We start from the raw sequence: 25,487 nt of genomic DNA, 5'->3' as shown, positions 1-25,487 counted from the left end.
TTATGCAAAGTTATGTAAAGAGATCATATCATGAAATGTGAACACGCATAGTGGACTTGGGTGGATTCTTTACAAAGGGGCTACATATTATTTCATTCGGCTTTGTCGAGTCGCCCATAAAAGTTGTTGCAATATTAGCGATGGCCTCGCATTGGTTGAACGGGCATACGCTAATTGCGATAGGTCGGTGCGCGGAACGGCATTAATGGAAATTAGCAGTCCGCAAAGGTAATTCCACTCTCACACACGGCCAGAACTACAATGACGAAAATAGATATCATGCCTAAACTACTTAATGCAATGGAAACTGGAATAATACACCATGAAATTGAATTAAACTCACGATCGAGCTCTATTGGTTATTCATTCATTGGTTATGTATTGATAACTTCATCGCGTATCGGAATTTATATCTGTAAGAACATATGACAAACATCGCCTGATGTATTAGGTGTGCTGAGAAGTTCTGTCCGAATCTATGACATCATTTACGCCAAAATTTACTTTTTTTTTTTAAATTTTATTTGGCCTCGCTTACTCTGAGCATTTAGCCACCTACAACATTTTTTATTTATTTACATTCTACTTTTTATATCATTTTCAATCTATATATATATATTCTATTCTATATTCTTCTTTTCGGCTTCTTATTTTCTTCAATTCTTGCTCTTTTTCAAATTTCTAATTCCATTTAACTTCTAGCTTCATTCCATTTTTTTTCTTCATTCTTCTTTTAATTTCAGCTCAGTTCCAATATTTCTCTTCTTACTCCTAATACAATTCAGCTATTCGAACTCTGTTATTCCTATTTTTCTTAATTTTTATTCAAATTCTACTTAACAACACAATTTTTATTTGATTTCAAATTAACTATACCTATTTTTTTTTGTCCTATATTCTAAGTCAATGACAGGATTTGATCCAAAGATCCCTGTCGTGTGAATCGAGCACGCTACCAAAGAGCTATGCTCGCCACATTTTGAATGTTTATTGAATTAAAACTTCTTTAGGCTCGACTAGAGTATAACTCAGAGAAAATGCAACGGAAATGCGTTACGCCAAATACTAATTTGTCATTGGCCAACGACGTCATCATTCAAAACGAGTTAATGCTATGGTTCCGCTTGTCACGTGTATGAATCGTGTTGTATGGCAACCATGTAAATTACGAAATGCCAAATGTCAACCCAACTTCTATCATTTAAGGTTATGTCTTCGAAATTTATGTTTAATGAAAATAAAAATCGTAATACTGCGCCACTCGTCAATAATTCTATAGCATCTATAAATGTTGTGCTGTTCACAAATAAGAACAGTAATGTGTTATAAACGCTATATTATATTAATTAATTTCAATCGCAATATATAGTAATATATTATAAACTATATTAATATAACGCTATATTATATTAATTAATTTCAATCGCAAATATTTTTATTGAGAGTGTTTGGTGAAGGTACGCTATTTGATAGAATTTGTACAAGCTGGAATAAAAAATTTGAAATAAGTGATTTTGAGTTTTTTATTCCGAGCGAGCATCTTCAATCGACGACAAGAGTAATATTAATGCAAGATCCTTTTCTAACAATATCGTGGATCCCAGAAAGGCTTAGTTTAGCTCAACAAACCATTTCAGACCATAGTTAAAAGATAGGATTTGCGTGGAAGTATTCAATTTACGTGTTACAGGAATAGTGAAAAAAAATTGGATGATCTAGTTGTCATATGCACAATTTTTGCTTAGTCGGAACAAAATCCAGTCATTTTTGAGTTATAACTGGGAATGAAAAGTGGATTCTATACAAACCTTAATCAGATTTTTTGATCTTACAAAAAATTTTGACGGGCAAAAAAATCAAAGATGAAGAAGATATCTAATAAGAAGTGGTTAAATTTTTTGCATCTATAGATCAAACGTTACTCAAAAAATGTGATTAAAAATTACTCTCACGCTGGCAAGAGATTATTAGTAATAATGGCAATTATTTTATTTAATAGAGTTAATTGGCGAAAGAAAAAAAGTAATTTGCTTTATTCCACAAACGGACAAAACTTTCCGGCAGGCCTACATAAGCTCGGTTTTTTATTTCAAGTATCATTGACGTCTGCTGTCACTTCCAAATACAATTCAAAAATACTTATTTAACAATAGATTTGTTGGGCATTGTAAGACGACGCAAAATATCTCAGGTCACGCTTAAAGTCTACTAAATTGACTTTCAGAGAATCTCTTAGTTTGAGATTTTTTTACAAGACATACTTTATTATTAAATATAATACGTAAATCGCTCCGCAACTTTATTAATATTAGAAGCGTCATATATTTTCTGTCTCTACTTCAATTTATGTCTTTGATTTCTTACTATATAATAATTGTACAATGGGATATAATTTTAAGTTTTACTTCATATGTTCCTGTATTATTTAATTTTTGGCAAATTATATTAAAAATGTGTTAAACTACGTCGAACAAAATAATTGATGAATATTTATATTAACATTATCTTATTAGTTTTGTGTTTTCCTACCAGCATGCTGTACTGTTTTGTGCATGCTACAGTATGCGTAGCATATGTTTAACTTAATTTTGATTGATTTTATAAAATTAAATTTAATTTTTGAATGAGGTACAATATTTACTAACATAAGTTAATGAATTTGCACGCGTTTAGGAAGCTAAATTAATTCAATTTATAGGCAAATAATCAATAAAAGATAATTTGCTCATAAACCACCATACATAACATTCTATAGCCTGTCAATATGGTCTATTATATTTATCGACGCAAAAGATATTACACGATAATCAATAACGTAAATAATTAAGCATCACGTCTTTTATTATATACAATATAACTCGTGTGATTTTATTGTTTGCATCTGTATGTTGCTTTATTGTTATTAATTTTAGTCAGTTCCCTTATTGTGTGCCCCGAAGGCATCAACAGGCTAGGACGAATTGTCTCAAGGCAAATGAATAACCGTAGCACCCGGAAATGACATAGGACGGGGCGTTGCTCTACAAGCTTATTAATAAGTCGCAGAACAAAGGCTTGTGCCTGTTGTAGTCGATTTGTTTTTTTCTTATGAAGGTGTTAAATATTTTTTCCGGGACAACGTCTGGCAAGCAGCCAAAAAGGTCGTCATGAAATCCTCTGGCTTTGTCTTCTTATGTAGATGGTATAATGCTAATGTGTGACATATCGCACACCAGCAAGTAAAGTGACAGAACAAAGTAAAATTATGCAGCAGAGCAAAAATAATAAAAACTAGAATTTTGATTGAAATGCAGTTTTTTTTTAAATTAAAACTATTTTTTTTTTCTTTTTATTTATTGGCTTTTGATATCATAAGGCCAGATGCCATTATGCGGTAGTATTTTATATTGTGTTTTGGATTTAAAATTTGAAACTCATACCTCATAGTATAGGTAAAGAAAGATTCAGTCGTTCCTTTTTACCCTATCCACGTAAGCTTTAATAGATATAAAAAACTGTTGAATCCATCTCAAAATTAACAATACACATAAAACAATTTAATAACGCATACTTAAAAATTATGTTAAGGTCTCGTAAACTAAACAACAGTGCACACAACGAAGAAGACTAACAATTAAAGAAAATACTTTTGTTATGGATTGGAGCGAAATTGTAAGAATATAGTTGATGGTTGCAGTTATACATCTTCTCCTTCTATTTTTAAATATTGTTCTTTAAATATCCTTAGCATCACTTGTTTTTGAGATACCGGTTGTGGATCTTTTTACCCGCGGCCCTTTGAGGCCTGCTCCACGTTATAATATATATATATATATATATATATATATATATATATTATTTGATTATTTAACAGCATATCGATGACAAAAATTGTTCATCGTTCAGCTAGAAGGTTTGCAAAAATTTACCAAAATAAAAGAGGCGCATTGGCTGTTAAATAATAGAATAGTATGTTTCAACGACGAACAAAAAGTATATACTGCAAAAATGTTTATTTCGACACATGCCAGACTGAAACACGACTGTGCTCGATGAAAAATAAAAATAAGTGTATCTAAAATATTTATAATAATGATCGTGATAATATAGTACAAAAATTTCTTAGACATGAGTTTATCTTTAAATTCTTTGTTTCTATAGCAATTTTCGCAACATCAACTACGATGTTAGACTCACAATTTATTTTAAATTTTATTTTATGTATTTAAAATTTAATATTTTTTAACTTGAAAGATTAATCATGCTCATAAGGTCCTGGTAACTAGATGCTCGTTATGAAGAATCAAGAAGCAGCATGTGTTTAAATTGAGTAGCTTGTTAAAAGTTCATAAATGCATATATAATATATGGTTTGTGCACATTTAAATATATTGATATATGTTCATTATTTACACGTACAGGGTGCCCCAGAACTTAACGTCAGCCGAAACAGGGTGATACTATTAACCCTAAATGTCCTGAAAAAAATTACAAAAAAAATAACTCGCGCTGATTGGAAATTCTCAGCTTTGGTGAACTTATGCCATTTTTTCGGATATTGTGGTTAATTTTTACTAACTTTGTTCATTTAAATTTTGGAACCGTGACCGCGAATAATATTTTTAGGACCACAGTAAAAAATATTACATAATTGCTCCAAGTTTTCAGGAATTAAAACTTTATGTTAAACTAAGAAATTAAAATTTTTAAAATCGGTCGAAAAAAAGTACTAGAGTGTTTTGAAAATTTTATCAGAAATTGGCGCATTTCATCAGGATTGTAAAATAGTAAAATACTTGCTGATTTCATCATTGAATAATTTTGAGTAACAATAAAAATGACAATATTAATTTTTTTAACAATTTGAGTAAAACCCTACCGGGATGTTACATTACGATGGGGCGTGCAAGAACATTTGTCACTGTTCCTTTGAAAGAAAGACAGCGCGAGAGCAGCCCTCACTTCTAACGTATAAAAGATATTGTTTAACGTTATTAACAGCTTCGGGCGTTACAGCATAAGAATACAGAACGAAGGACCGTTGTTAAAGTCGTTTTTGTTGAGATAAAACGATCTTTTCGTTTATATATATAACGGTTTTCAAGCCCGCGGTGGGAATTTAAATTCATACACGACTTACTACGAGAAATATTAACTTTTTGCGGTTAATGCCGTTAATGTATTTTCTTTATAACTAACATTACTTTTAGATAGAATTTACTAAAGGAAATTACTATTTTATACAAGGTGTGGATGTATATGTATTATGTTTCACGAGTCGAAAGAATTTTAATATAAAACCAGTTATTAACTTTTTGTAGAGTAAGTTATTGCAATCGTTTAAAATCGAAATTAAAATTTTTACATTTCTTCACGTTTTGCAGGTTTCTGAACATTTTGGCATACTTCAGAAAAATGGGGTGTATATATGGATACAATTATTTAATTTTTAAATTAAATAGGTATTTTTACCTTTTTCGTAAATGCGCTTTTATATATTTTTATATATAAAAATGAATCGCAAAATGCGTTGGTAATCGCATTACTCAACAACGCCTGGACCAATTTGGCCAATTCTTTTTTTAAAGTCTTTGTTGATTTTCAAGGATGGTTCTTACTGCGACAAAAAAATCGATTAATTGCCAGTTAAACCCTAAAAACAGCCTTTTCTTTTTCACATACAAACGTTTTCTACCTAAAACGTAGAATCAATTTGAGCTTTATTGCTATTATATAAAGATCATATTAAATTACAAGCACTCACAGTATAGTCCTTCTAAACTATTATGCGGATTCTGATACATCTTTCTGTAGTTTGTAAAAGAAATTTTCTAGGACGTATGTGATTATGATGTACTGGGATGTATGTGCAATATTATAGAAATAAATGGAAAAAATTGTAAAAACGACATGTCATTGTTTGCATTGAAAACAAATGAAAACTATCATCTGCCAAAAATTTCAATTTACTTATGAATCTAGACAATATTAGAATATGTATAATAAATTTATGATTATGAATAAGAAAAATAAAAAGCAGCTGAGATGTGCCAGAAATTAAAATAATATAAAATATAGTATATGGCAGATTGAATGATACACATATGAACAGGATATGACAAATATAATTCACTTAAAATATGAAATTAAGTATTGATCAGGGCAGGTCCTACCTTTAATGCGATGCATGCGAAAAATACGAGCGCACTCCTTAGGGGGCGCCAACACTAGATTCGGATATTAAATTTTCAATATAGTTTTTTTTAATATATAATTTTTTTGCACCTTTTACTAATCTTTCTACAATATTTTTAAAATTCGTAAAACACTTTATAACAACAAATGGGAAAGTAAAGATGAATACATACAATTTGGCCCTCACGATATTGATTAGAAGAAGTTCAATATGCAATTTTGGATATCTTAAATAATAAAAAATTAAGTTAATTTAATCAGAGTTATATTATGGTTACGGTTATGTTTATACCGCTTAAAAGACTTCAATTTTCAATATAGTGTGGGAATTGAGACTCATCATTTTATTTAAAGCAGTTTTACATTTAAAATCACTCATATAAATGTATATGCATTCTGGCGTGAAGAGTAATTTAAAAACAATAATTATTATTTTTAGGTCAATGGTAAATATTAGTATATTATATTAAAAATTGTAGACATGGGTACAGGACAACGTCTGTCGGGTCATCTAGTATATATATGTATGTATATATATATATATATATATATATATATATATATATGTGTGTTAGAGAAGTTAGTTTTGATGTTGAGAAATATGAGTAAGTTCTTCAAGGCCATACATCAAATAAAGGCAAAGATTTAGAAGTTAATCTTTAATTTTTCCAAACGTTTTCGACATAGTATTTTATGTCATCATCAGTGGATATCAGTAACTAGCGCAAGGCACATAATTTTGCACTATTATATATACACTAACTTGTTTTTTTATATTATTATTTTGTTGAACAGAGCATAGCAAAATATTTGTGAATATATAATATATTTTGCACAGAGAACGTAGTTTATGTGACCGAGCCCGAGGCTGTAGTCACTACATATATATATATATATATATATATATATATATATATATAGAAACATATATTATTATTATTATTATTATATATGAACGTCTATTTATTCAGCTTTATCTGAAATGAATAATAATATCTTCTTCACTTTCGCAATATTAGCAAACAGTATTCCTAACTTACCAAAGTATATCATAATAGAAAAATCGCAAACAAATGTAAATATACTATGTGGGTCAAAAGTTGTGATTTATATTCATAGGCACACAAAGTCAGGTGAGAATTTATTACGTGCGCACGTACACATATATCTCTGTATTATACTTACAATATTCAAAAAGAGCTCATAGACGTGTTGGTATAAAGTCGTAGCCAGAAACCTTTTTTTATAAATGCAAATTATTATACATTTTTGAAATAAAATCAGTAAGAAAGAAACGTCTATTGTTCAACATTAAAACAATTAGTTAAAAATATATCTAATTAAATCTCATTTTTATTGGTAAATTAATTATGTGTACTTGGTAAGTCTAAATTGAAAAAAATTAAAAAAATTATAAGAAATTGAAAAAAAAATTGAAAGCATGCATAATATTCATTGTATATGGTGTAGTTGATCACGATAGCACATTTTCGCAATTTTATCATATCCATAAAAATCAGGACACTGAAAACTTTAAAAGACTATTTCATAGTTTTAAAAAATTACTCTATCACAAGATATTAAATTAGTTGCGAATTGTTTTATACAAAGATATATTTAGGTACAATAGTTTGCAGTTGTCTATTTGCTGTGAGCGTATTTCAGCTATTATGAAATATATTTATACTCTATGAAGTATAAACATGTTTGTTGTGAAAGGTTTAGTTAAATTTAGTTATGTTGAGTTCAAATGGTTTCAAACACTGAAATTGAGTTTAAATTAATTAAATGCGCAGACTATGAGGTCCTGTCTATAACAGCATCAGCCTTTATATAGAAAATGTTATTATACAAGGTATTAATTAACATGAATTTTTAACGTGGGTATGGGATGTTTTTGAATAGTGTATTTTTTTACCAAAATGCGGCAATATAATTTTTTTGGTACAATATATTTATATCTCATAAACAACGTGTAGTAAGTATATTAGCATATTTTCTTATAATGTATGTTCTTAGTACAGCAACTTTAATCTTAAATTACAAAGTCAAAGTGGTGCATGGCACTATCCCTTAGTGCAAGTTGCTGGAACTTACCTCACAATAATTAAACATTCGCGAAATAAAAATAATCATCAACAAAAATTCATCAATGAGTAATAACAATTGTTTTAAATGTTTTAAAATAATTATGAAAAATACTTTATATTTCATCGTCGTGTTTTTTAAATCTAATAAAATATAAGTGCTTATATTTGGGCGACGGCTTTTATCTATGTTTATATATACAAACAATATGCTTTTTGAATTACTCTAATCGGATGCCCCGTTCTCTCAAATACTGTTTTCTTGTGCTTTTTGCTTCGTATATCCGAAACGGTTGGACAAAACTAATTTGCACCAAACATCTCTCCGTCAATACAAATCGATTTTTTTGAATTATTCAAATCGGCTGATTGATGTTCCCGGTATCGTGGACCAAAAATTGTATCCAAACATACGCACACACAAATACATACATCAATTTTTTTAAGGTATGACAAAATGATCAGAAACCTCTGAAACGTGAAGATATGCGAAAGTTCTCATTTTTGATATTTGTGCGATTACCACAACTTACCCTATGATAAGTTGAAAATATTTTTTTTATCAATTTGTACAACATACATATAAACTTGAACTTATAATAATTAACATACAAGACGATTTATAAAATAGCTTGAATTTTTTTTTATATATGATTTATTGGCTTTATAAGCTAGTACATTAGCCATATACTAAATTGCATAATATCTACACTATCTCTTAAAGTCTAGTCTTACGTATATGTATATCATGTATATATAGCTTGAATTTGAAATGTATTTTATCAATTTTCAAGATGAAATTATTTAACATACTGTTATTTCGAAAAAGTGATAATAAGGCATAATAAAAAAATTATTTAATAAACAATATATTTTCAATATGCATTTTTAATTTTTTTAGCTGTAGTAAAAATATGATGAAGGGGCAGCAAAGCAGTGATATTAAGTTTCTTGTTCAGCTTTTTGTGGTTTAGTGATTAGAGCTTGGTCTTTCACCAAAAATTTGGAGGCCTATGTTTCAGACATATTCCAACCGTTGGGTCGCTTTCTAAATAGCCTTTCATCAGTAAGTATCATCACACAGCTCATAGGACTCATAAATTTTGTTCTATAAATAATAATTTTGCTTCTTCTCGCATAAGAAATGCTAAACGTGTAGCAACAGCTCAATTCCTGCTCTAAAAAAGCAAGCTAAATGTTTACCTGCTCTAAATCTAGTCCGATGTATCTCGGTTTATATTTATGCAGGTCAAATGATAGAATGCCCTTCGGGCAGGAACTTGGCTGCTGTGTTACAACGTTATCATATTTCGATGAATATTCCGTCAGCAGGCGAGCGCCCCTTCAGCATGAATATGCATTGCATATATAGACACACAAACCCGCCGAACGAGTCAACTATGAATACTTGCCTGAACGAGATTACGGCGCCGTGCAAGCTACGGCGATTTGTTAACTTCGCCACGGCTCAACGTACTGAAAATTTAAATTCGTAAACTGATGCTTACACCTATGTACGTTCACGTTACACGCGTAAATTCATATATGAAGACGTACACGCCAGCGCAACTTTCTATAATAATATATTACAATCTATTTTACATCCTTCCATGGCACGTATATCAGATTTCAATTCTCTGTATTTTTGCTCTTCCTGCTAGTTACATGTGTTTATATTTATTCTTGCTAAATAAATATACGGTAGGGCGGGGCATAAAGGTCCAATTTGACATTGAGCAATTATACTGTAAAAAAAATCCAATAATATCATAACAATTAATGCATATTAAACAAATAGTCATCTGACTATGCTCAGTAAAAATCCTTACTAATTCATCATTGTAGGAACGTGCTTTTTGCTGTTTGTCAAAAATTTGTCACCTGATCCTTTTTATCCCATAGGCGCGGTAAAATGGGACAGCCGAGGGGCAAACAAGTCCAATGTCTTATTTTTAATTCTAAACGAATTTTGCGAAATAATAACTCCATTATTAAACCAATGTAAATTATGAATTTTATTTTATGGCTACATTTTTTACAGAGATAACTGTATAAAATCTTGCTATTTCGACAAAAAAAATTATCAGCAGAATTGAAATAACAATTTATTTAATTCATGCCTTGCAAAATTGCTTTTTTATATTAATTTACTTTTTTATTTACTACTTTTATTGTTTATACTTTTGCCAGGATAAAGATTCAGTTGGTCCATTTAGATAACAAAGTTAGAAATTAAACTAAATTAACAAAAACGCAATCTTTGCTAAACAATAATTAATACTATCAATCAAACTTTGGTAACAAAATATATGATTTTACAAAGTGGCACCTAGTGCCGGACATTTCAAAATAACCAGCATTGAACACATAGGTAGCCATCTCCACACTCTGGAATGTCTGCACATTTGTGTTTGACAAATATTCTCAGATATTGCAAAAAAAAATCACTAATTGTCCACCCTTTTGGCTGGACTACACCGATGCTCTCAGCTGAAGCATTCATCATAAGATTTTGATTCTTTGGCTAGAAAATATGAAAAGTGAGGGTATGTAGTGACCGTTAGCACTCATACAGAACAAAATTAAATAATTAAAATAAATTACGTCAATTCTCACAAGAAATATCAATATGTTTACTTCCGGCGCTAAGGGACAGACAATTTTGTTCATTTGGTGGTATCTACTAAAATTGTGTAAAATATCTAATAATGTTCTACCATTTTACGAATAACAATCAAGTACTACTTTTATTTTTGAATGCCACTAAAATATAAATGCATAAATACACTTGAATTACTTCCATTGATATTTAGGTGACGCCGTGTTTTTGCGCCTAAAACAGGAAAGGGTTGCTCTCGCCGTGGCCGTGTGCGTCACAGGTGAGTCTTGGCGCGTGATCCTACACCTGTACGCCCCCGCGCCCCTTTCACTTGTATTTTAAAATAAAAAGGTTTATACTCGCTTAAATAATATGTGTTAAATAGAGTGTCCGGCTTTAGATGCCGTCCGGCGTTACGGGACTTTCTCCTAAGCTTTTATAGAGGTTATACAAAACAAACTATTCAGTCTAACTCAAAATTGACAATTACATCTTATGAAACAATTAAATAACGTAAACTAAATATACGTCAGCGATTCTTTTATCCCCATATTTCCCTATAAAGGTTGGATTATTTGTGCCAAGTATATTCCACAAACTTCAAAGGTTTGAACTAAAGCTACAAACTAGGTAATTGGCATAATTTTTAGTTAGGTGGCATTTTTTCTCAAGACAAGTTGCATGAACTTTCCGACAGGTGTAAATAATCGACATAATCAATATGAAATCAATATTATAATTTATAAGTTATTTATAAGTATGCCGTATTGCTGCACAGCTTGCAGTTAATGTGAAAAGATACATACACCCGTACCTTTTTTTATTCTAAACCAAAATATGGAAATGGAAATATATGTGTTGTAAAACATTTTAGAGGTAATTAAACTTCTTTGAGTACAAAATATTCGTAAATGAGTTATTTATCGAAACTAATATGGGCTATTATTCATATGTGGGTATTAAAATTCCTTTTTATTTCCAATCCTAGTAGATAAGTTTATACTATAGCTTTGATAATATAACCGTATCAGAAGGAGAAAAACAATTTTTCAAGAACACGCAAGTTAAAGAATAAGATCGCTTATCATTTATTTAGTAGGCACTTATTTTATAGCTTTGATAAGGGTAATTTAGTACTTAATGGTTCTAGGATCAATCTTGTAAGATCACTAATGTCGCATTTAAATTTATACTAAAGAAATCTATTGAATCGCCGTTCTCAAAAATAGAAAGAAGGGGCGAGATTATTTAATTGCTTAGAATTAATATTTTCATGAAATAGTTTTGAATTTTCAATAATACTTGCACACATGTTAATAATACTAATTATGCGTAAAGGTTTAATGCAAAACTTTTTTTTGATCGTTTGAGTATGTTGTATATTCTGATCATTATACCTTATACCTTATATATGTACCTTATACCTTATTGTTTTGATACAATTTGATTAAAAACATGAAACTGTTTGTAGATTGACTTAATATATTAAAAATATTGATCATATAATCCTGTATCGTTCATGCGCCTGAACATGCACCGATAACATTTAATATGCAACGACACGGTACAAAAATTAATAATGCATTGCCAATATATCAAAGTATAATTTAGTACAATTAAAATCCATTTTTCATATTACGATATAACAACAGTGCTTCAAAACTGTAAGTTATAAAAGATTACATTATTTATTTAAACTAATGAGAATTAGAAATAAAATATAGATAGTATAAATATTATTATCATCTTCCAATTGATATATCAGTAAAATAATAGTAATAACTGATAAATAATATTAAATTACAAAACACCCATGAGATAAATAATATTAAATTACAAAACACCCATTAAGGACACAAATTGATATCACACAGATTGACGTCGATTTTACGTTATCATTCGAATAGTGTGGCAAATAAATATTCCCTTTATCAACTTTAACATGGTACAAACTCATTTGTTCAAGACCAAGACTGAAAACAATGAATTTTTCTAAAGATGATTGGTAGTGCTCTATATTAATAATGCCACCAACAGCAAAATCTCAGTCAATTACATTTGTTCTTAACTATAAAAGCATTCTCGAAGCTTGCACTTCAATTTTCTAGATACAATCGAAACTTAATCTTCAAAAATTATACGAACAATAGAACAATATAATTTATGAAATTCACTCATTTTATTATATGTTATTACACTAGTCATTTTTAAGTTTTTTTAATCGAAATGTTACAATAATTGAAGAATCAAGTAGGTATTTTACCATTTTACAATCCTGATTAAATGTACCAACTTTGGATGAGACTTGTCAACATACTTTAGTACATTTTTTTGAAGGAGGGCCTCTCAGAGTCGACTAATTTAAAATAAAATAATTTCATAGTTTAACGAAAAGTCTTAATTCATGAAAACTTGGGGCAATTGTATTATTATTTTTACTGTGAGAAATTTATTCACGGTTACGATTCCAAGGTTTAAATGAAAAATAATTAATAAAAGTTAACCACAATAATCAAAATATGATCTTAATATTACCAAAGCTCTCGGTTGCACTCACCAAACAACGTGAGATAAGTTTTGACAAACAGTTAAGGTCAATACTGTCACTTTTTTCGGCTTATCGTCAAGGTTTGGGACACCGTATACATATATAGATATATATTGTTTATAACCCCAAAATAGGGGGAAGTCCCGTAACGCCGGACGGCACCAAATACCGGACACTCTATTTAACACGTATTATTTAAGCGAGTATAAATCTTTTCGTTTCAAAATGCACGTGAAAGGGGCATGGGAGGCAAAAATATTCGTCAAAGATACATGTGCAGACATCCAAAGTATGGAAATGGCTACATATGTGATCAATGCAGGTTATTTTGAAATGTCCGGTACTAGGTGTCATTGTATAAAATCATATTTTTATACCAAAGTTTGATTGATAGTATTAATTATTTTTAGCAAAGATTGCGGTTTTGTTAATTTAGTTTGATTTCTAACTTTGCTATCTAACATAAATCATAATTTAATAAACATTTTGCAGAAATTTTTTTATTTATTTATAAATAACCTTAGGTGTCCGCCACTAGGGGACTTCCCCCTAACTAACAAATATCAATGGTAAAATATTGTAGTTTACTGTAGTAAAAGTGAAAAGAAATATAATAATGTTAAACAAACAAATTTTAGTGTAACATTTGCCTTTAATATAAGCAAATACAAATCTTCAGAGATTGGAAAAATTAAATGTTGAAAATGGAATTTTTTTAAAATTTTATGAATCTTAATCTTTAATTAATTAATTTCGCATAGTTTTTAAAATTTAGGATTTTATTGAAAACAAAATTATTATTTAAAAATGTACGTAACTGTGCAAAGATTTGTATCATTCCCCGAGCAAAATTAAAGCTTTCAGCCGTATTTAATACTTTGTGGTTGTTATTTTTGTGAAAAATTAATATTTTGTGAAAAATTAAATTGTAGTATTTTTATTAGTGAATTATTGTTATAGCCATATATTGGTACATACCCGATAAATTAGAAACATATGCGTTTTTCAGAAAAAAATTATTGTGTTAAATTTATATCTAATAGCAATGAAGATGTATTTCTGTAACTCTAATGACACTTTTCAACTGTATTAATGTCAAAGATCCCGCAGCTTATTTGATCGGAATCATTAGCCGATGAACGAACGAAGTCCCATAACACTTGACCTGCATCAAGTCATACGTTAAATAATGGCATCTTGCCGGAGGAATCGGGTCAGCTTATCGAATTACTTTTTCTAAAACCGATATATCCGATCAATCTAAAAAGAGTGCAACATTTAACGGCGTTCGATCCGCAATGGCTTAACATCGTATGTGTAACATTCCGCCGAGAAGGTAATTGAAACAAACCGTTTGGAACGTATTAGCCGCCTGAACGAACGCTGCCCTAATGCAACCCGATGTTATTGGTGGTTTGGGATCAATATGTGCCAATGTTGTGGTAGCCATGTGGATTTCATTACCCTAATTTACGAAAAGTTCGAAAAGTATAAAAGATTTTATTAAAAGAAAAATCAAATATCATCATCGATTTCCTTCTCGTTTCTATACTCGCATGTAAATTACATATTCAATTAAACATTTGATATAATATTAGAATTGAGTAAACAATTTGTCATATATAACTAGTTGTATGTATAGGAAAAACTGAAACAAATGGCAATTTGCTTTCTAGTCTAATTCTTATAATTAAGCTTTCATACGCCGGAACAGTTCTGAAATACTACCTTGCATCCTGGATTTTTCTTCAAGCGAGATTTGTCCTTGATTCAGGTTTTTTGTTGCGTCTTGCCACTCTTATTAACTTTCCGTAGGGTAGTTATAGTAATAAGTCGAAAATCGGAAATGAAAATTTTTGCATATCTTCACGTTTTGAATGTTTCTGAACATTTTGGCATACCTCGGAGAAAATGGATGTGTATGTGTGTGTTTTGTGTGTCCGCATTTTTTGTTCACGTTTTTGGGCGCACGGATCAACCGATTTGAATGGTTCAAAAAAACATTCGATTTCTATTGATAAGGAGATGTGCTGATTAGTTTTTGGCAAAGGCAGGTTCAGTCAGTACGGAGATACAGAGTAAAGAGTGCGGAAAATAGAAATCGAGATTTTGAGAGAACGGGGCATCCGATTTGAATGAGTAAAGAAACTTTCCGCTTGTTTTAAACAAATAATTGCTTTTGGAAAAAAAATGTTTATTTTTTTTCAGAATTTTTTGTTTAATTTTTTTTTTTTCAATTTTTTTCAAAATTTTTTTTTGCATATCGAAAATAATTCAAATTTTCTAAATCTAAAGCTCACTTACATACTTTAAATAAATAATTTTAATACAGTTCTGAAATTCTACCTTGCATTCTGGATTTTACTGGATTCAGAAATTCTACCTTGCACCCTGGACGAGATTTGTCTTGGATTCAGACTTTTTGTTGCGGTTTGTCCCAATTATTAGAGTTATTTTTAGAAAATATGAACCGAAAAGTCTGTACATATCAAATAACACGATCTGAAATAGACACACCATAAATGATATTATTTACTGTGGTTAATATATAATAATAAATATATAGGGTAGAGCGGGACTTAAAGATCCGCGGGTAAAATGGTCCATCATTCTTTTGAAAATAACATTGAAAACGCCTAAATTTTTGCGACGTCTCTATCAGGACATGTGTAAATATTCATACCAATTTTTTTTGTAGCAGTTTTTTATGGTTTTTAGCTCATGTATTTACTTTATGATTCCTGGATATAATTTTTATGTATACATTATTTAATTTCTTTATTAGGTGTATTACTGTTTATAAGTTAGATTCAATAGAGTTCTTTATGTAATCTATAAAAGGGCTTCCATGAGGGTAGGGTAATAATTTTTTTTAAAAAAAGTTAAAATGAAAAAAAAACAGTAATACAAAAATAATAACATAAATGAACTATGACATGATGATGTATGCCGCGTACTAAGTCTGGGTAAAAATGACCAACTAAACCTTTTATTGGCAAAAGTGTGAACAATAAGAAATAGTACATAAAAAAGTAAATTAAGTTAAAAAAGCAATTAATAGTTGTTCGACCTCTGCTAATGAATATTGCTTTCGAAATCAGGTTTAAGTTTATATACTGTTAAATTTTTGTAAAAAATGTTTCCATAAAATTTCTGTTTCACATTGGCTAAATAATGCACCTATTTAATTCATAAAATTCTTTAAAATGCAAGAGACGTTGAATAGTTAAATCCCCCTGGCTTCTCCCGCTCATGAGGCAAAAAGAGACATATTACAATTTTTAGAAAAATAGTAAGCGAACATAGTTTTATAATTAGAAGTTAACTTGGAATTTCACTGAATATAGTTAAATAGTTGTTTGTTTGATATATGTTATGTATTGTCAAGTCATTCATTTAGTTTAGACAGCATAATGACTAAAAGTCAAATTGGACCTTTGTGCCCCGTCCTACCTTATATATACATATATTACACTTTCGTTTTCACAAATCCTATTTCTTTCTCCTGCAAGTCCTTTACCATCTCCATCCTTCTTAGCCCAGTCTCTTTCTTATAAGAAGCACCCTTTTTGCTACATTAGTCTAAACCGATTTTGTTTTGTGTCCAGTAAGGATCTATCTTTGTCCATTCTACGGAGTAGTAATTTTTTGGCGGTCGATTTAATCTTTTCATTTTGCTCCACCATTACATTCAGTTAATCCGCCTATCAAAAACAAAACATATTTAATGAACCGATATGATCAATGAAAACAATCAAATGCGTTTATTGACTTGTTTTATAATATTACCTTCCGATAATATTTAATTTATGCTCAAATGATGTATGAACTGTTTTAACTATTACTAATTATGCTTTTAATTACACATAAATGCATGGGGATCAAAGGGTTTATTGAGAGTAATTGATAATTCCGTTATGTAAGCGAGCTTTGAATATATTGTTGATACAATGCAAAGCATTTTTGATTTATTATCAAGTTATATATAAATGGGATGCGATAATGTATCGAAAACAATTAAAAGCTACGCCTGTACAATCGTATGCATATGTATGACTTATTGATAATTATTAATTCGTTGACATGACGTGTTTGCAAAATGATATTATACGCAAATTTCATGTTTTGACGCTCAAAGGAGTATTGATATTACACCTAAAATATTTTGAATTTCATTATGTTCCTATGGACAATAAAATGTAAAATTAATTAAGTAAAATGTAAATCATTATAATTATAAAACATAAAAATTTTATTAGAATAGAAAAACATAACATTTATTCAATTATTTTTTTATTTAACATTACATAATATAAAAATCATATCATATATAAACTATAAAAACTAAATCCAGATTTGACTTTATTTCTCTCGCGAAATCATCAGCCGCAGTTCGGTCAAACGTTATTAAAATCTTAATGAGAATGAGAGATCAATAGAATGAGGAGTTCAATCAATTTCACAGTTGAAATACTTTCACTAGATAATAGGTATGTGTTATATATGTATATATACATGCATGCATATGTATATTTCGTTCTATAAATAAAAATTAAAGGTATAAAATTTTTACACAAATTAAAATTAGAAATCTGCAAGCAAATGAGATTGGGAAAAATTGACCTTTTTGATACATTTTCAAAATTTGTGACACATGTCTTTCAAAGTAGGGGGAAATCCCGTAACGCCGGACGGCACCCAACGCCGGACACTCAATTCAACACGTATTATTAAGCGAGTATAAATCTTTTTATTACAATATGTGTAAGTAGATGGTAAAAGATGTATAACCAGCCAACATTACCGGGAGATAAACGGCAATGTTTGAAAATCCATAACGAAAGTATTTTTTTCCTTCCTGAATAATACAGCTATCATTTTGTAAAATCTCTTTAAAATTAAAAATAAGGCATTGGACTTGTTTTTGTTCTAAGCATTCCATTTTAAAGCGCCTACGGGGTGAACGGGTCCAGATTCTAAATTAAAAAAAAAAAAAAACAGCAAAAAACACATTTTTACAATGATGAATTAGCTGGAAGTTTTACTGAAAATAGTCAGATATTTGTTTGTTTATTATGTGTTATTTGTTGTGATATAATTGGTTTGATTTTCAAAATACAATTGCCATTAAAAAGTCAAATGGGACCTTTGTGCCCCGCCTTACTCTGAAATGCTTCTTTTTAATCGATTCATTCTATTTATCAATCATTGTTGGAAGTTAAATATTTGGAGTAGATGAATTAACCACTGAATTAACACAAATAACCATATAGGTTAGCTCGTAATACAAAAAATGACTAAATCGAAAGTATAGAGAATGTTTAATAAATCATGACATTTCTTTTTCCTTTCATGATTTTATTTCGCAGTGTCTGGCTTCTTACTAAAATTGTGAAGTCTCAGTGCAACCCCACTTTTCAGACAACTAAGCAATAGTGATACCTATTTTTATTCGAAAATATATTTGTGAATATATTTCCAAGTATGAATAGGTCTTTCCGACATTATTGCATTGAGCTAAATACATATATCATCACTATTAGAATAATTTTAGTAAAAAATATATACCAAATATAAACAAAACAACCTAAGGTTTGCTTTCTGAAAAAATACGAGTTGTTAAGAAATATCTTCACTATCTCTTGTAAGTTCTCACTTAGAACTCTTAAGTGCTAATTGTTATGCAAAAAACTTAAAAAAATCAATAACTTTTTATATGCTATTTTAAAATTAAAATATTATATTATTTTATTTTTATCGTGTGCATTTGTATTTTTTTCAGTGGTCGAGATCAAATGCTCATCAAGTTGCTTTGAAGAACTTGGACATCCAGGCGTCTGGTCTCTACTCTTGTGAAGTATCACTCGAAACTCCCATCTACACAAAAGCATCCAGCGACCATGAACTGACTGTTATTAGTAAGTTAATATTACTCATAAATATTCTAGAATGTTTATTAATACATCAATCAATTAATTAATTATTATCAATTAAAAAAATTAATCAACATTTGAATATTTTTTATACGCGTAGACATTGAAAAAATCATGCGCTATATATGAATATAATAAATCGAACAATTAAAAAAGCATTCCGCTCAAGCGTATGGAATAATTATTTCCGATGATTTTGTAATTAATTTCCAATTACTTTTTGATATTTAGTAGCATATTTCGATACGGTCAATGGTTTTTGACAATTGTATTGCTTAATTTGTAGTATTTTAATAAATGATTTCACATTCATAAACTATGCAAATTATATATAATAACGTAATTTTCCATTACTAATTACATGTGAATCGTAATTACAAGCTTCTGCATTATATTTTTCTTTATAGGCGATAAGTTTATTCGTTTTCATATCACAAGTATTATGCTATTCTAAAAATTATAGTTTATGAAATATTTGTAATTTAACAATATGTGTGCATATTTTTTACTTCCTTTATTTACAAATAGATAATTGGAATTTAATAATTGATATTTTGCATAAAATATTGACAAGATAATGAACTTAAGTGAAGCTGTTTTACTTTTTAAATTAGAAAATTGAAAGTTCGAATATAGAGCTTTGAAACAAATTTATCTTTACCATACTTTCTATTCACCATTGGTATATAATTTAGTTTTTTTAAATTGTTCTACAAATCAAGTTTGCGATTTTGTTTTCGTGAATGTAAAATTTGCATTTCACTCACGTGTTCTTGGAAACGTAGAAAATATAAAAACCGTGTGATTTAAATCAATGATGATTCACATTGATCATTTTTGTTTGATGATTATTCGATCACTTCTTTGTAATTATCAATTAACATCAAAGAATTTCAATCTAGTTTTCTAACAAAATGCTTCACTGACGTGCGTTTTATAAATCCAAAAGTCGGTCGAAATATCAGGTAAAATCTAGTTTTATAGCTGTATATATAAGGTAAATAAAAAGGTCCACTACCATATATCTCAAATACAAGTAAATTTAAGAATTTTTTAACAAAAATATTTAGAACAAGTAGAAGGACGAAGTTGTATAACCATCATCTTGATTCTAGTCTACTAGTAATCTAAGTGGTTTGATTTTCACAAAATAATTACTTAAAGTCAATTGGACCTTTGTGCCCCGCTCTACTTTATATATATATATATATATATATATATATATATATAGATGTGTGTGTGTGTTCGTGTGTATGTTATTATTTATTCATTTATTCAAATTTCTACACATACTTCTACATTTGTATCATTTATATATACCTAAACCTGCTTTTTCATACTGCACCCTACTAATTATATACACTAAATATCCCTACATATTTCATTCTATTATTTTTTATATAATTGTCGTTTTTATTATAACACGCGCGTGACTTCAACGAATGATTTTGATGAAATATTCTTAGTTATAATGATATTGAAAAAAATATAATGATACTGAAAAAATATAATGATATTGAAAAAAATGTAATCAAATGTTGCTAAAAAAACAAACTTATACTTAGACCTTATTTGGTCCACATTGTTCATAAAATGGTATATACATTAAAAATATATGTATAACTACATATTTCATGCGTGAGATATAGCCCTTGGTAAATTTATATATTATACACATTCAATTACATAACATTATTGCACCTGAATAAACCGTAATAACATTTTCCTTACATACGTAAACTCTCTTACGGTACCATTTAAACTCGAAATACGAAAGTAATGGAGCCATAAAATCAGAAAGTTTGTTTCAAAATTTCTCCGAAACTGTTTTTAAGTGCTTGTCTTTTTACAACGTCGTAAATTACCAAACTCATTTCCTATTTTCCTGAAGAGTTTTTCATTTAAACTTCACTCTTTTCGCGAAAGATATACGCGCAATTTATCATAATATACGACAAGGCTAATTTTGAAATTGTTTTTCTGTGAATTTTTGGAAAGAAAAACGAGAAACTCATACGTTCGTCAGATTTATTTTATATGTGCTGGAACATAAATAACAAGTTTTAAATACAATCCAATTACAATGTCGCAGAGAATAACGGAAATATTATTATGGCTATTAGTTCTATTCTATATAAAAAAATGTAATATTAAACTCGTAACGTTAAATTTTTTTAAGGAATGTAGTTGCTATAATATAAATAGAGTCCAATCAAAAGATGTATGTTCATAAAATTGGGATTTTTAATTAGCAAAAGTTTATAATAGTGTGAGAGATTTTGCATTGCCATTTTGCACAGCAGTGCCCGAAATATTCAATTGGAAACATGGTTTTCAATCTCTATTTCATAATAGCCATTTTAGTAATCGAATAATTTTTCACAATGCTTTCAGTCAGTGAGTGTTTTTTTTTACTGAATTTCTAATCATATTTTTCTGGCCTTATAATAAAGCTTGAATTTAACTTGAAAAAAAAAGAGTGCGCGTAAGGTTCACACGCGATTGAAGTAAAACTTATTTGCCACTGTGCAAGATGGCATTCAAATAAAAATAAATACATCATATAACAATTTTGAATAATGTTTATTAGTAATATGGTAACACTCGTTGCACATATTTATTAATGTCAACCTATACACATTTATATAATGATGAATTATAAATTATATATTTATAATAGCATTAAAAATATTTATAATATTGAAAAACAATAATGTAATTAAAGTCATACTACAAATATGACATGATCGGTTTGTCATTGTAATTAGCATTTAGAAATGAACCTTCGTTAGAGAAATAAAGTAATTGCTGATTAATAAATTCTATAATATTCGTTCACACAATGGATTATGTTAAACAACGCATAAACAAATATTGTTTTCGCAACTTCACTCATCATATAATAATTGTGTTTGAAGAACTTCATGTAATCAAAATTAACATACATTTATTGACTGGCGGTATTTTTTTACTTTTTCGCTGGCGATATAATCTCATTCTTTAAACAGCTGTAATACCTGTTTTTCCTAAAAAATATTTTCCATTTTAATAACTTCAAAGATATATAGAAACTACGAATAATATAGATTTTTTTTCAATAAACTTATGTTTCATACACGGCATAAATGCTGCATTTGTTTTATTATTTTTATTATAATTATTTACGGGGGACAGGATAAAATATTCTTCTAATTCAGGCATTTTTCAATAAAATCAAGATGTTTATTTATCTATGCCGATTTCCTTGTTGATATCGGTACGCATACAACGTTGAGGCCTGCACGCATACAACGTTGATGCCGGTACGCATACAACGACAGATCTCTATTCACATACGCGACGACTAATCACAATCGACCCATATAGAAATGATATCATTGAGAGCGAATGACAAATCATTGGCACTCAACTCTTATCTTATCTTATCTGCCGTAACGCACTTCCGTTGTCTTTGTTCCGTTACATTTACACCCTAGTCGCGCTTAAAGAAGTTTTACTTAACAATTCATTTTTATTAAGGGTTTTCCAACTCTTTCATTTTTCCGATGCGCACGAACAGTACATAGTTGATTAATGGTTGTTCGCTGCTCTTTTCACTTATATACTACATTTGCAATCAGTTAGTTATTTTTCATACTAAGCATTTTATACTTGAAATATTTTTTATTATGAAACAACCTTTACCGGGTCATCTAGTATATATATGCAACGATTTTTTTCCTTTCAGTACCGCAGTCGGCCGCTCCGCGAATCACATTCGGCGCCCGTGAGTACACAGTGGGCGAATTGCTGGAAGCCAACTGCACGTCGGTGCCGGCCCACCCGCCTCCGCATATCACGTGGCTGATCAATGGCAAAAAGGTATTAAAGTCACATAGTTATCTTATTTTTAGTGTTATATTTCTCTTTGGTGTTCCCAATAAATTACGACTAAATATTCATTTGCATTCTGTAGAAGTGGGGTGTAATCAATCCGTCTTGAATTTAACTTGCAAAACTGTGAAACACTTTTATTACTTTGATTTCGCTTCTCACAAATAATTGACCAAGAATTTTTAAAATGTTGCATATGAATGTTGAATGTCGCATTCAACTTGCGAGTCTTTGCCTTTTGTAAAATCGTATGATAATTGTAATAAATGATATAAATCAATCAATCAAATCAATTTGATTTATTAAATATAAGTACATATGAGACCAAGTTTACCAATTTATACTTCTTATAATATATAATATATTGTGACATGGTACACATTGCGACTTGCAAGTAGATGATATTTCTTAAATTAATTATATTTTCATTTTGTCTGCAAGCCATTTTTATTTATGCAATATTATAATAAAAATAATATTATGGAATGAGCATTATTATTACAATTATATACTATATTTTTAATAATTTGATTAAATTAATGTCCGACTGGTATGCCTGAAATATTTGGATCGTGTCCCGGCACTGTCTATATAATAATAAATTGTAATACCGAATATGAAAACGTGGTAGTAATAATTGAATTTGATTCGAGTTAGCTTATATCAAGAATAATTTTATATAAAATTTTAATCAAACCAATTTGGTGCTATGGAATACAATTGTGGGGCAGTGCTCATAAGACCAATATAGAAATAATACAAAATTTTTGAACAATTGCCTTAGGAGCACCAAATTATATCCCGAACTGGCTAATTCATCTCGATACGAACACACCTACCAAAAAGATGTAACTAATCGTAAGTCTATATTTATGTAAGTCTACATAAATATAGAATCAAGCTTATCAGTCACTCAAATTCACTAGCAAACTCACAACAACTATTGAGTTGTTTTTCCAACATGCCGATTTACCGAAATAAATTCCTCGAATTTATTAAATGTTCTTAACTGGACAGTTGTAAATAAAATAGAGAATAAAAAAATCCTAGTTTGTTTAAAATCGAAGAAGTGTGTGAAAACGAAGTTAAATAGTGTTGGATATCCATTTAAGATATGAAAAACATGTGTAAAATAAGTAAAGACTATGTTCAAATTAAAATATAAACATTCAATAAAAAATATTTATGTTAATAATTAATCAATGGCACTTTGATCTTTCAAGGAGAACCTCAGATTTCTGGGATTTTGATGAAATTTTGCCTGGTGATACAGTTTATAGTCAAACCGAATCTTAAAATATTGAACAATGAAAAGAGGTTATATCAATTTTGGTTCGCAAAACTATATGAAATAACTTAATAATTATAAATGTTTCGCGATATGTATTCAAATATTATATATTCAAATATATATATATATATATATATATAAGATATATATATATAAAATATTATATATATAAGCTGATTTTAACTCGATCATTTTTACCTGTCTTATCTATGAATCCGATTTCCGCGCGGTTTATTCTTCGCAACTTTAATTAATTTTCATAATTAAACCACTTATATTTAACGGTGTTTAGTTTGACTATAAACTCTATCACCATGTGAAGTTTCATCAAAATTCCAGAAAAGTAAACTTGAGGTTTCCCTTGTTAGATTAATAAAGCAATAACAACTGTATAAAATTGGCAATTTTGTTATAATGATCAGCAGCTAATTTTTCGATAATAGATTACGAATAAACATTAAAAAAACTTCAAAAATAGTACCCATTTTTAATTTTTTTTGAATTTTTCACTTTTTCAAAGGTGGACGAAAAAATGACCCGGACCTTCCCACAGCCCATATCTCTTGGTCACGTCGGAAAGGCGGGAACTCCATTGCTGCACCACAATCCGCCGACGTCACCTCCTGCTCCGATGTACGATATTGCTCCACATTACGCGAAGCAGTTCGGCTATGGATATTACGCTCACAATGACGCTGATCCACTAAGATACCATGGCGAGAAGGGTGTGTTGTACACCCATACACAACATCACAGGTAAGCAAAATTTTATTTGAATTTTTTATTAGTTTTCAATTATTAATCTCATACGAATATGCCAATAGTATGTATAAACATAGGGATAAGGTTATTCCATTGTGCAATAGGTGCGGAATCTAATTGCTAGTAATATTTAATAACGTAGGAAATGAGTTGTGACCTGTAAATATATATTGGGTAGAGCGCCTGGATAAAAAGTTTTACCACCGAACAAGTATAGTTA

At 29.4% G+C, this 25,487-nt stretch overlaps 1 protein-coding gene across 1 annotated transcript; it reads left to right on the top strand.

The window, feature by feature from the left end:
* Window positions 1-261: 261 nt before the first annotated feature.
* Window positions 262-25,261, top strand: LOC113369678 (the record flags this gene model as incomplete). The annotated part of the gene is made up of 4 exons (XM_026610265.1): window positions 262-378; window positions 19,191-19,326; window positions 23,069-23,202; window positions 25,026-25,261. Coding segments are annotated over exons 1-4 (623 nt in total), but the record flags the coding sequence as incomplete, so codon positions are not given.
* Between the last annotated feature and the right edge of the window lie 226 nt (window positions 25,262-25,487).

Source organism: Ctenocephalides felis, unplaced genomic scaffold, assembly GCF_003426905.1.
Source record: "Ctenocephalides felis isolate EL2017-DRISC unplaced genomic scaffold, ASM342690v1 CF-g0.4_SCAFFOLD_01431, whole genome shotgun sequence".
Classification (NCBI taxonomy): Eukaryota; Metazoa; Arthropoda; class Insecta; order Siphonaptera; family Pulicidae; genus Ctenocephalides; species Ctenocephalides felis.
The sequence above is the reverse complement of the archived record's forward strand: the minus strand, read 5'-3'. Positions and strand labels throughout refer to the sequence as shown.